This window comes from Meles meles, chromosome 8, assembly GCF_922984935.1.
Source record: "Meles meles chromosome 8, mMelMel3.1 paternal haplotype, whole genome shotgun sequence".
Lineage (NCBI taxonomy): Eukaryota > Metazoa > Chordata > Mammalia > Carnivora > Mustelidae > Meles > Meles meles.
In genome coordinates this window covers 57,501,554-57,515,846 of record NC_060073.1, presented here as the reverse complement: position 1 = coordinate 57,515,846, position 14,293 = coordinate 57,501,554, and the positions used below count along the sequence as shown (strand labels likewise).

The window sequence follows — 14,293 nt, the reverse complement described above, 5'->3', positions numbered from 1 at the left end:
GAAGGATTAAAAGAGAATGAAGTTAATGATCTAATTTGCCCAAAATGGTCAGGGCATTGACTTCCTTCTACGACCTGAGACCTACTATCAAGGAGCTTTCTTGGGAAATCATCCTGGGCTGCGGCTTCTCCTGTAGAGTGGAGCTTCCTTGGGATTCTACAATGTGCCTTACCTGTGCTACAGTGTGAGTAGCTGTGTCCTACTCCACTGCTCTCAACACAGCAGATCGTTGGACAAAACTGGTCAGTAAATATCAATCTTCTCTGGAAAATTACCTTCACATAATCATGTCTGCTTCTTCTGCTTCCATGATCAATTCCTCGGTATTCACTCTAACGGGGTTCCCTGGCCTAGACCAATACTATCCCTGGTTTTCAATTCCCTTCTCCTCCATCTATGCTATGGTTTTTCTGGGAAACTGCCTGGTGCTGCATGTAATCAGGACAGAGCCGAGCTTGCATGAGCCCATGTTCTACTTCCTGGCCATGCTGGCCCTCACTGACCTGTGCATGGGGCTGTCCACAGTGCACACGGTGCTGGGGGTCCTGTGGGGGCTCAGCCAGGAGATTGGTCTGGATGCCTGCATTTCACAGACTTATTTTGTCCATGGTCTCTCTGGCACAGAGTCTGGAGTCCTTCTGGCCATGGCCTTTGATCGCTTCATTGCAATCTGCAATCCTCTACGCTATACATCCATCCTGACCAACAACAGAGTCATTCATGTCATGGTGGCGATTTTGATGAGAAGTGCATTGTCCATTCTTCCTGTCATCATTCGCCTGAAGTTCTTCCATTACTGTCGCCCCCACATCCTCTCCCACTCTTTCTGCCTGCACCAGGACCTACTCCGCCTCGCCTGTTCTGACATCCGCTTCAACAGCTTCTATGCCCTGGCTCTGGTCATTTGTAACTTGTTGTTGGATGCTGTGCTCATTCTCATCTCCTATGTTTTCATCTTGCATACAGTGCTGGCAATTGCATCCCAGGAGGAGAGGCTCAAGTCCTTGCAGACCTGTGTGTCCCACATCTGTGCTGTCCTGGTCTTTTACATCCCCATCATTGGCCTTACCATGGTGCACCGCTTTGGAAAGCATCTCTCACCTTCCGTTCATGTGCTTATGGGCAATATCTATATTCTCTTCCCACCTCTGATGAATCCAATCATCTACAGTGTAAAGACCCAGCAGATCCGAAGAAGGATGAAGCAGTGGTTTTCCCTGAAAATGAAGTAGAAGCTTTGGATTTTCTCACTGGAATGTTTTAATGTCAAAAGAGTAATGGTATTTTTCATGTGTGCAACAGTTTATAATCTGAATAATAATATCTAAAACCTTTTTGTTTTTTAATGAGGATTTAAGTATTAAAGAACTTAAGAGGCTTTTTAATGCAAGAGGCAAGATAGAACTAGTTTTTGTCAAAAAAATTTGACATTCCTGAAATTCTGCTATAAATATTCATAGCCATTATGGGCATGAGAACATCTGTCTTTGCATCTTATTGAAATATTCTTAAAGCCATATGAAGATTATGACCTTCATTTCATCAATATTTTATTTCCATTTAGACACACCTATACCTAAAATTCTGGTAGCATATTTATTTGTTTAGATTCTTCAAGTAACAGTCCTTATAGCAAAATATAATGGAGTGATACTGGACTTTTTCTCTTTCCTAGGGGTGAGCTGAAAGGCAACCGAATCTATATTGAGCCTTCCTCCTCCTCTATTATTTTTCCCCATTAGAAATTTAACACAGATTCATTAAAAGATGTGTAAAATAAAAAGATATATAATTCTTCTCAGATGCTTGGGTGGCTCAGTCAGTAAGCATCTGCCTTCAACTCAGGTCATGGTCCAGGAGTCCCAAGATTGAGCCAAGCTTCAGGCTCCTCACTCAGTGGAGAGACTGCTTCTTTCTCCCTCTTCCCACTGCTCCTTCTCTTTTTAGCTCATTTTCTCTCTTTCTCTCCTCCCTCAATTAAATAAAATCTTTTTTTTTTTTTTAAGTTAAAAATAGAATGACCATATGATCCAGCAATCCCATTTCTGGGTACTTATTCAAAAGGAATGAAAACAGAGATATCTGCACTCTCATGTTCACTACAGTACTATTCACAATATCCGAGACAGACTAACCTGTGCTCAACATAAGTGTTCATCCACAGACATATGGATAAACAAATTACAGCAGACACGTATAATGGAATATTATACCATCTTTAATTTTTTTAAGTAGGCTCCACATCCAGCGTAGAGCCCAATGTATGGCTTTAACTCAGAACCCTAAAATCAAGATCTGAGGTGAGATCAGGTGTCGTATATTCAAGTGACTGAGCCACCCAGGTGCCCTTTATTCCACCTTAAAAAGAATATAATTCTGTCTTTTGTGAGAATATGGATGAATCTGGACAGCATTATGTTAATGAAATGTGTCAGACACAGAAGGAGAAATGCTACCACACCAACTATATGAGGGTTGAAATTTCTTAGCATGACACACAAATCCTCCTTTTTCATATTTTTGTAACTTCTGCTTTAGATATTAAATTTCAGAAACACAAAAGCACCTATAGTCTTACAACACCTAATGTTTATTTTGCTGTTTCCAGTGATGGTGCTTCACTTTCTCCTGATACACTGCCTGCAAAGCCTCCAAGTCTCAAATATTTGTTCTAACATACAGAGCATAAGGTTTTGCCTTGTTTGAGTTCTAAGTGGTCAGTTCTAGAGATCAGGATGAGATCACTCTTTAAATGTCCTCTTTCCCCCATGCATTTGAGGCTTGCCTCAGCCTAGGACGGAGCATTCAGAATCTGAAGAACTTGCACTGGGATAGGACCAAACATTTCTCAGCCTTCATGAAAGAGTCTTTCTGGGGCCCATTGCAGAACTTGTTTGCCTATGACTTCCCCTATCCCCTTGGAGGGAACCTTCCCTGTTTCGGAAGGGAAGGGCATTTAGGGCATTAGCCAAGTTGCTGTAAATTTACTCTACACTGTGAACTCTGTGCCACTGAGCTCCTGCAATGGAGAGACATAGTCCCAGCTTTGACATTCTGAGAGTGACTCAGTACCATGGGACTGGGAAAGGAAAGGAGAAATAGCTCTATGTTTGAGGATACTACCAGTAGACTTCCTGGGGGAAGTCCTGAATATCAGTACCGTGGATATCTAGAAAGACAAACAAACTATACTCTAATGTACAATTTAGGAGCCATTGAGAAGTATAGTTTCCTAGAGACTTCTCCAAATGTACTACTACAAGAGAGACCGACAATAAAATGTACAATAAGGGGAGGCTGGAAACCCACTGGCAAGTCTCCTCTTCTTAAATACATTTTGGTATAGATGTACTTGAATCCAAGAGTGTATTAATTCTCTGCCCTTCAAATAAGCCATGCTAAGACTGAGGAAGGTCCCTGGAAATGATTGGTGTAGGATAAAATTTTGGTAGATGGATAGTAAATGACAAGGTATCTTTCCTCTTGGCAAAAAAAAAAAAAAAAAAAAAAAAGGATAGTATTAGCCTCAGTCAATTAACCTGAGGTTATTGAGATTAAAATCTATTATTACTAAATTATTGACTTATTAACCTCAAAAACATACTCTAAAGCTTAAAATATAATAACTTGAGGAATAATTTACAAGTTTACTTACAAGTCTAATTTATAAGTCTAAATTTAGAAAATTTCTTGACTCCACTTTGTTATTAAAGATTAGTTCTTTTTAGTGCATATCAGCTTGATGTGATCTGTATATATGTAATGGTATTAGATTTATTTGGGGAAGAGAACCACCATCTCTTAGCTTAGTATATTACAGGGAGAGTGGGGAGCTAAAACTAGCTTCATGAGAGCTGTGATAACATCCAAGGAACAAAGAAAAACAACGGTAAGTGTGAAAAAGAAAAAGTAAAAATGAAACAGTCGTGTGACCAAGTAGTTCCATACTCCTTGATAGAGTCTTGGAATATTATGAAACACTAAACAGCAGTGTTCAATAACAGCATAAGTTTCCACAAGTCTTCAAGGATGGTACAAACTTAAAGTCATATATTCCTATAACATATCACAGAAGATATCCTTGCTAAATATTTAATATCATCAATATATTTAGTACTGCAAAGTCACAAATTTCTTATTAAGTAATAGTAAATCATTCTGACAATGCCAAATCAATAAATAACCATTCCAGTTAATCTTTTAATGTGCTTATTCCTATCTCTATCACTGCTGGGCTTTCTTTGTCTAAATCATAGCAATTCTGTTCTCTATTTCTCCATGTTTCCTTTGTATACATTCTTTAACTACATTCAAGCAGCAGTTCAGTCCAGACAAGATGTCTTGAAAAACTACCATATAGAAGAATGAAAGTCATAAGAAGCAATATTTCTACTTTGTGAATCCTAGATATCATTCATTCATTCTTTCAACAACTATTTGGCAGGTACGAGGCTCAGTTCTGCAGATACAAAGTTAAAAGTCATGGATATCCAAAACAGATATGCCACCCCACCTCCTGAACATTGTGGCACAGAGTCAAAACAGGTACCATAAAGTGATCTACCTATCTTTCATAGATATCTTGAATATCCATTTAAATGGCTAGAGTTGAGAGTACAAGGATATAAAGCAATCACTGGGTCATAGGTAGCTCCATTTTTAACATCTTGAGGAACCTCCATACTGTTTTCCAAAGTGCCTATACCAGCTTGCATTCCTACCAACAGTGTAAGAGAGTTCTCTTCTTTGCATTCTCACCAACATTTATTGTTTCCTGACTTGTTAATTTTAACCATTCTGACTGGTGAGAGGTGGTATCTCATTGTAGTTTTGGTTTGTATTTCCCTGATGCCAAGTTATGCTGACATAAACATTCTTAAGAATTTTCTCCTTGGTCTTTTGAAAAGGATGTCTGCTAATAATGGAACCAACAGTAAAGAAGCAAAACTGAGAACTGGAGAAGACAGAGAGAGATTAGGTCCATGTTATGTTCAAACTGCTCACTTGAATCCCTTTTTATAAAGCTACTTCTTGATTTAAAGAAACTTAAATGCTTTTGCTAAGTAAAAGGAGACAGAGGAAGTCAGATAGAAAGATTGTGGAGTAGAAGGACCCTAGGTTCTCCTCATCCCCGGGATACCACTAGATAACAGCTATATCTGTGTAAATAACAGAGAAAGTGATCCAAGGACTGGCAAAAAAATTCCAAAATAAAGGTAGAGAAAAGCCCCCATCAAAAAATAGAAGAAGGGCAAAGATCCAGTTTGGAAGTGAAATTGACCTTCATGGTCTATGGTGAGGATGGAGCCAGTAGCATGAAACAGGATAGAAAATGGACTTTCACACCAGGGAGTCCTCAAAAGGGAGGATGGGGGGGTGCCTGGGTGGCTCAGTGGGTTAAAGCCTCTGCCTTTGGCTCAGGTCTTGATCCCAGGGTCCTGGGATTGAGCCCCACATCGGGATCTCCCTTGGCAGAGAGCCTGCTCCCCTTCCTCTCTCTCTGCCTATCTCTCTGACTACTTGTGATCTCTGTCAAATAAAAAAAAAAAAAAGGCAGGGGGAGGATGTATCCCCATAATCTTTGCCTTTGAAAGCAAGAGGGAACAAATTCTGTGAGTTCTTAATAACCAGTGACACTTAAAACCCGGAATTTAAAAAAAAGAAAAAAAAGTAGCATGCTGGGTTGTGGGAGAGGCTGGAGGGCATTAGAATTGGATTCCCTGTCCTTAAAGAGACAGCCATACAAATAGTGCATGCAGATAGCACAGAAGCAGCAATTTGAGAAACACTAGGAGCAGGTGGGAAGAAGAGTGATTTTTTTTTTTTTAAATCTCAGAGCACCTAACTCAGAGTTAGGTCATCTGGAAACCCCTGTAGACACACAGAAGCTGGCAGGCACCATTTCCCTCCTCTGTTCCCCAGCATTAACCAGGGTCACCTGAGGACCAAGACAGTGCTGACACTTGCTACCTTACTTGTTTTTTTTATCAAGCTCTGCTTTTCCTGTGCTTTGACACTCTGCCCTTCCCAGGCATGCTCACTTTAGTCCCCACACTGTTGTTCTCCTCTTCCAGAAGACCAACTCAAATCCAGACAATATCCTATCTCCTAACCCACATGTTTTACATGACCTCAGTTCTGTTGGTGGCAGGGGAAGGTCTCATTTTGCAAGCAGACCATTGCACACCTTGTTAAAACACACCTACCCAAGCTGGTGACAAAGCACTAACCACAATAGACAAAGAGAGCCACTGCAGACAACTAGAATTAAAGAAAAAGAGGTCAAGACTCAACAACAGAGTACATACAACATAGGAGACACTCCCTGAAGTGCCAGATCCTAGGGAACAGGAGACACTGCACTGCAGGATACTATGGGACCTTTTCTTCATAAAGCTATCATTGTTAAAGAGCAATGGAAGTAGCTAACTTTTTAACACAGAAAAGCAAACTTATAGTGAGACAAAAGGAGGAGACAGAGAACTATGTCCCAAATGAAAAATAGGGAAAAAACCACAGCAGACAACTAAGCAAAGCAGATACAAGTAATTTGCCTGATAGAGAATTTAATGTAATGCTCATAAAGATACTCATGGATTTGAGAAGAGTATAGGACATCAGTGAGACCTTAATACAAAGATAAAAAAATAACCAATCAGAGTTGAAGAACACAATAAATGAAATTAAAAATATACTTAATGGAAAAAATAGCAGGCTAGTAAAACAGAAGAATGAATTAATGACCTAGAAGACAAAGTAATGGAAAGTGGTCAAGCTGATCAAGGAGAGGAAAGAAAATTATGCAAATTGAGAATAGTTTTAGGGAGCTCAGGGACTCCATCAAACATAATGACATTCACATTACAGGGATCCCAGAAAAAGAAGAGAGAAAACGGGGGGTTGAAATTTTATTTGAAGAAATAGTAGCTGAAAACTTACAAAAATCTGTGAAAGGAAACAGATATCTAGATCCAGGAGGCACAGAGATCTCCCCAGAAATTCAACACAAAGAAGTCCATGTCAATACAAATTGTGATAAAGAAAGCAGTGATAAAGGAAGAGCTTCCTCCTCTCCCTTTGCTGCTCTCCTTACTTGTGCTCTCTCACTCTTTCTTTGTCAAATAGATAAATAAAATCTAAAAAAAAAAAAAAAAAAAAAAGCCAGCAAGAGAAAAGAACACAGTTACCTATAAGAGGAGACCCCAAAGGCTGTAAGCAGACTTTTCATCAAAAACTTTGCAGGCCAGAAGGAAGTGGCATGATATATTCAAAATGCTAAAAGGGAAAAATCTACACCCAAGAGTACTCCTTTCAGCAAGGCTATTATTGAGACTAGAAGGGGAGATAGAGTTTCTCAGAAAAACTCTTGAAGTTTTTCTTTAAGAAAAAGTTCATGATGTTCATGACTGCTACACAATTCCTACAAGAAATATTAAGGGGGACACTTGAGTGGAAAGGAAAGACCATAAGTGAAAGTATAAAAAAGCAAATACACAAACAAACAAAAACAAAAAACCACAAAATCAATAAAAATAAGTATTTTTGTACAAATAAATCAAGGGATTCATAAGACAGAAGAATGGGAGGGAGACAAACCATAAATGACTCTTAATCTCACAAAACAAACTGGGGGTTGCTGGGGGGAGGTGGGATTGGGAGAGGGGGAGCGGGCTATGGACATTGGGGAGGGGAGGCGAACCATAAGAGACTATGGACTCTGAAAAACAACCTGAGGGTTTTGAAGGGTCAGGGGTGGGAGGTTGGGGGAACAGGTGGTGGGTAATGGGGAGGGCACGTTTTGCATGGAGCACTGGGTGTTGTGCAAAAAGAATGAATACTGTTACGCTGAAAAAATAAATAAAATGAAAAAAAAAATATCACACCATATACCTAAAACATGGTGAAGAGAGAAGAATAGGTTCAAACTTAAACAACCATCAACTTAATATAGACTGCAATATGCAGATGATGGTAACCACAAATCAAAAACCAGTAATAGATATTCAAAGAATAAAGAGAAAAGAATCTAAGTGTATTACTAAAGAAAGCAAACCAAGCATGAAAGAGAGCAAGAGAAAAAGACCACAGAAAATCTATAGAAACAACCACAAAACAAGTAGCAAAATGGCAATAAATACATATCTATCAGTAATTACTTTGAATATAAATGAAATAAATGCTCTAATCGAAAGATGGGATTACAGAGTGGATTAAAAAACAAGACCCACCTATATGCTGCCTAAAAGAGACACATCTCAGACCTAAAGACACTGACAGATTGAAAGTGAGGGGATGGAGAAATATTTATTTTGCAAAGATGTCAAAAGAAAAACTAGGGTAGCAGTACTTATATTGGACAAAATAGACTTTAAAACAAAGACTGTAAGAAGAGACAAAGAGGGACACTATGGGACGATAAAGGGAACAATCCAACAAGATAATATAACAGTTGTAAATATTTATACACCCAATATGGGAGCACTCAAATATATAAAACAATTAATAACAAACATAAATAATGTAACTGATAATAATACAATAATAATAGGGGACTTTAATACCCCACTTACATTGATGAACAGATCATCCAAAGAGAAAATAAAGGAAATGGTGGCCTTGACTGAGAAACTGGACCAGATGGATTTTTTTTTAAGATTTTATTTATTTATTTGACAGACAGAGATCACAAGTAGGCAGAGAGGTTGGCAGAGAGAAGTGCAGGGGAAGCAGACTCCCTGCTGAGCAGAGAGCTTGATGCAGGGCTCCATCAAAGGACCCTGAGATCATGATCTGAGCTGAAGGCAGAGGCTTTAACCCACTGAGCCACCCAGGTGCCCAAGGACCAGATGGATTTAATAGACATTTTAGAATATTCCACCCTAAAACAGCAGAATATGCCTTCTTTTCGAGTGTACATAAAACATTCTCCAGGACAGATTAAGCTAAAAAGCACGTCTCAAACACTTTTACAAAACTGAAATAGTACAATTCATCTTTTCTGATCACAACTCTATGAAAGTAGAAGTCAACCACAAGAAAAAAATCTGGAAAGGCCACAAATACATGGAAGTTAAATAACATGCTACTAAACAATGAATAGATCAACCAGAAAATAAAAGAAGAAAAAAAATACATGGAAACAAATGAAAATGAAAACACAAAGTTCCAAAATGTTTGGGATGTAGCAAAAGTGGTTCTGAGAGGGAAGTTTATAGCAATACAGGCCTACCTCAAGAAGCAAGAAAAATCTCAAATAAACAACCCGTCTTCCCACCTAAGGGAGCTAGAAGAACAAACAAAACCCAGACCCAGCAAAAGAAAATGAATAAAGAGTAGAACAGAAATAAATGATATAGAAACTAGAAAAATTAAATTAAAAAGAGGGCACCTGGGTGGTTCAGTTGTGCTTGGGTGGCTCAGTTGGTTGACCATCAAACTCTTGGTTTCAGCTCCATCAAAATCTAGGGGTGGAGATATCAAGCCCTACATGGCACTCTGTGCTCAGCACAGAGTCTGCTTGTCCCTCCCCCTCTCCCCCCCGCCCCCTGCTCTTTCCCTCTTTTTTTCTATCTCCTTCTCTCTTAAACAAATAAATAAATAAAACCTTAAAAAAATAAAGAACTTTAAAAAAGTCCAGATAAATGAAACTAGGAGCTGGTTCTTTGTAAAGATCAAAAAAATTCATAAATCTTTAGTCAGATTCATGAAAAGAAAAAAAAAGAAAGAAAGAAAGAAAGGAAAAAGACAGAAAGTCCCCAAATTAAAAAAAAATCACTCATGAAAAAGAAGAAATAAGAATAAACACTTTAGAAATACAATTGCAACAAAATATGAAAATTTACATGTCAAAAAATTGGTTAACATAGGATCAATGGGTAAATTCCTAGAAATATATAAATGACCAAAATTAAAGCAGTAAGAAATAGAAAATTTGGACAGACCAAGTTAACAGCAATGAAATTGAATTATTAAAAACAAAACAAAACAAAAAAACAAAAAACAGAAAACCTCCCACCAAGAAAATTCCAGGACCAGAGGGTGTCCCAGGTGAATTCTACCAAACAGTTAAAGAAGAGTTAATATCTCTTCTTCTCAAATTATTCCAAAAAATAGAAGAAAAAGGAACACTTCCAAATTTATTCTATGAGGCCAATATCACCCTGATACCAAAACCAGATAAAGACACCACAAAAAAGAAAACTACAGGCAATATCTCTCATGAAGAAAGATGCAAAAATCCTCAACAAAATATTGACAGACCACATTAAAAAATATATACATATATATTTTTTATTTGTTTTGGATTTTCTTTTTTTTAAGATCTTATTTATTTGACAGAGAGAGAGATCACAAGTAGACAGAGCAGCAGGCAAAGAGAGAGGGGGAAGCAGGCTCCCCACTGAGCAGAGAGCCTGATGTGGGGCTTGATCCCAGGACACTGAGATCATGACCTGAGCCAAAGGAAGAGGCTTAACCAACTGAGCTACCCAGGTGCCCCTCAAAAATATATTTTAAAAAATCATACACCACAATCAAGTGGGATTTATTCCTGGTATGCCAGGTAGTCAATATTCTGAAAACAATAAAAGGGATATGTCATATCAATAAGACAAAGTATACAAACCATATGATCATTTCAGTAGATGCAGAAAAAGCATTTGACAAAGTACAACCATTCCATCCATGATAAAACCATATCCATTCATGATAAAACCCTCTAGAACTGAAAAGTTGGTGTAGAAAGAACTTACCTCAACATAATGAAGGCTTTATATGAAAAATCCACAGCTAACATCATACTCAATGGTGAAAAATGGAAAGCTTTCCCCTTATGGTCAGAAATACGATAAGGATGTCCACTCTCACCACTTTTATTCAACACAGTACTGGAAGTCCTAGCCACAGAAATTAGACAACATAAAGAAACAAAATATATCCAAATTGATAAGGAAGAAGTAAAACTCTATTTGTAGATGACATGATACTATATAGAGAAAAGCTGAAGGACTCCACCAAAACCCTAAGGATTCTGCCATTAGGACTGATGAATGAACTCAATAAAGTCACAGACTACAAAATCAATGTACAGAAATCCTTGAAGAGAGTCCAGGCACTAATTTCCTTGACATCACTCACAGCAACATTTTTCTAGATAGGTCCCCTGATGCAAGGGAAATAAAAGTAACAATAAACTATTCAGACTAATCAAAATAAAAAGTTTCTATACAGTGAAGGAAACAATCAACAAAACTGAAAGGCAACCTAGTGAATGGGAGAACATATTTGCAAATGAGATATCAGATAAAGGATTACTATACAAAATATATAAATAACTGATAAAATTCAATACCACCCCAAAATAGTCCATTTAAAAATGGGCAAAACACATGAACAGATATTTCTATAAGGAAGGCAGCCAGATGGCCAACAGACACATGAAATAAAGATGCTCAATGTTACTCATCATCAGGGAAATGCACATCACAACTACACTGAGATATCACCTCACAGCTGTCAGAATGGTTAAAATCAAAACTACAAGAAGCAAGTGTTGGCAAAGATGTGGAGGAAGAGGAAATCTCTTGCACTTTGGAGGCAATGCAAACTAGTAAAGCCACAGTGGAAAACAGCGTGGAAGTACCTCAAAAAATTAAAAATAGAACTATCTAAGATCCAAGAATTGTGCTAGTGGGTATTTATGCCCCAGATACAGAAATGTTAATTCAGAGATGCATACACCCTTATACTTATCGCAGCATGATTCACAATATCTGAACTATGGAAGCTACTCAAGTGTCCATCAATAGGTGAATGCATAACATTTTATGATTATATCTATATCTACATATAGATGTAGATATTTAGATATATTACATGGCTACTGAGATATCTTATTCAACCATAAAAAAGAATGAAATTGGGACGAGTCAAGATGGAGGAGAAGTAGCAGGCTGAGACTACATCAGGTAGCAGGAGATCAGCTCGATAGCTTATCTAAACATTGCAAACACCTACAAATCCAACAGGAGATCGAAGAGAAGAACAGCAATTCTAGAAACAGAAAATCAACCACTTTCTGAAAGGTAGGACTGGCAGAGAAGTGAATCTAAAATGATGGGAAGATAGACCATGGGGGGAGGGGCCTGCTCCCGGCAAGCAGAGGAGCAATGGAGCACAAAATCAGGACTTTTAAAAGTCTGTTCCACTGAGGGACATTGCTCCAGAGGCTAAACCGGGGTGAAGCCCACATGGGGTCAGCGTGGCCCCAGGTCCGCAGGGTCACAGAAGGATCGGGGGTGTCTGAGTGTCGCAGAGCTCGCAGGTGTTAGAATGGAGAAGCTGGCTACAGAGACAGAGCCGAGGACTGAACTTTCAGCTCGGGGTTACCTTGAACCGGTCGCAGGTTCGGTGAGCTCGGAGCGCGGCTGGAGGCCGGGGATATGGGAGTGATTGGGTGCTGTCCTCTGGGGGCGCACTGAGGAGTGGGTCCCGGGTTCTCAGCTCCTCCGGGCCAGAGACTTGGAGGCCGCCATTTTCATTCCCGTCCTTCAGAACTCTACGGAAAGCATTCAGGGAACAAAAACTCCCAAAAGCGAACCCAAGCGGATTACTTAGTCCAGCCCCCGGTAAGGGCGGTGCAATTCCGCCTCCGGCAAAGTCACTTGAAAGTCACCACAACAGGCCCCTTCCCCAGAAGATCAAAAAAATATCCAGCCAGGACGAAGTTCATCTATCAAGGAAAGCAGGTTCAATACCTAGGACAGCAGCGGAATTCCAGAGGAGGAGAAAGCAAAGCACAGAACTCATGGCTTTCTCCCCATGATTCATTAGTCTGGTGGTTAATTCAATTTTTTTTTCAATTTTTTTTCTTTCTTTTTTCTTCTTCTGCTAAAATTTTTAAAACTTTTACCCTTTTCTTTTTAAACTTTTTTTGACTAGTTTGTCTAAAATATATATTTTTCTTTCTTTTTTATTTTTTTCCTTGTTTTATTTTTAAAATTTTTTCTTTTTTTTCCTGAACCTCTTTTTATCCCCTTTCTCCCCCCACAATTTGGGGTCTCTTCTGATTTGGTTACAACGCATTTTTCTGGAGTCTTTGCCACCCTTTTACTATTTTATTTGATCCTTCATATCCTCTTATCTGGACAAAATGACAAGGCGGAAAAAATCACCACAAACAAAAGAACAAGAGGCAGTACCGAAGGCTAGGGACCTAATCAACACAGACATTGGTAATATGTCAGATCAAGAGTTCAGAATGGCCGGGCTCGAAAAAGGCATGGAAGATATTAGAGAAACCCTCTCTGGAGAAATAAAAGCCCTTTCTGGAGAAATTAAAGAATTAAAATCTAACCAAGTAGAAATCAAAAAAGCTATTAATAAGGTGCAATAAAAAATGGAGGCTCTCACTGCTAGGATAAATGAGGCAGAAGAAAGAATTAGTGATATAGAAGACAAAATGACAGAGAATAAAGAAGCCAAGCAAAAGAGGGACAAACAGCTACTGGACCACGAGGGGAGAATTCAAGAGATAAGTGACACCATAAGACGAAACAACATTAGAATAATTGGGATTCCAGAAGAAGAAGAAACAGAGAGGGGAGCAGAAGGTCTATTGGAGAGAATTATTGGAGAGAATTTTCCTAATATGACAAAGGGAACAAGCATCAAAATCCAGGAGGTGCAGATAACCCCCCTCAAAGTCAACAAGAATAGGTCCACACTCCATCACCTAATAGTAAAATTGACAAGTCTTAGTGACAAAGAGAAAATCCTGAAAGGAGCCCGGGAAAAGAAGTCTGTAACATACAATGGGAAAAATAGTAGATTGGCAGCAGACTTATCCACAGAGACCTGGCAGGCCAGAAAGAGCTGGCATGATATATTCAGAGCACTAAACAAGAAAAACATGCAGCCAAGAATACTCTATCCAGCTAGGCTATCACTGAAAATAGAAAGAGAGATAAAAAGCTTCCAGGACAAACAAAAACTGAAAGAATTTGCAAACACCAAATCAGCTCTACAGGAAATATTGAAAGGGGTCCTCTAAGCAAAGAGAGAGCCTAAAAGCAGTAGATCAGAAAGGTACAGAGACAATATACAGTAACAGTCACCTTATAGGCTAATAATGGCACTAAATTCATATCTCTCAATAGTTACCCTGAATGTTAATGGGCTAAATGTCCCAATCAAAAGACACAGGGTATCAGAATGGATAAAAAAACAAAACCCATCAATATGTTGCCTACAAGAAACTCATTTTAGACACGAAGACACCTCCAGATTTAAAGTG

The 14,293-nt window shown here is 38.7% G+C and overlaps 1 protein-coding gene across 1 annotated transcript; it reads left to right on the top strand.

Annotated features, from left to right (window-relative positions):
* The first annotated feature begins 287 nt into the window (after positions 1–287).
* Positions 288–1,232, top strand: LOC123948739 (olfactory receptor 51V1-like). The gene has a single exon (XM_046015901.1). The coding sequence runs from the start codon at positions 288–290 to the stop codon at positions 1,230–1,232; it is 945 nt and encodes a 314-aa protein (XP_045871857.1).
* The last annotated feature ends 13,061 nt before the right edge of the window (positions 1,233–14,293 follow it).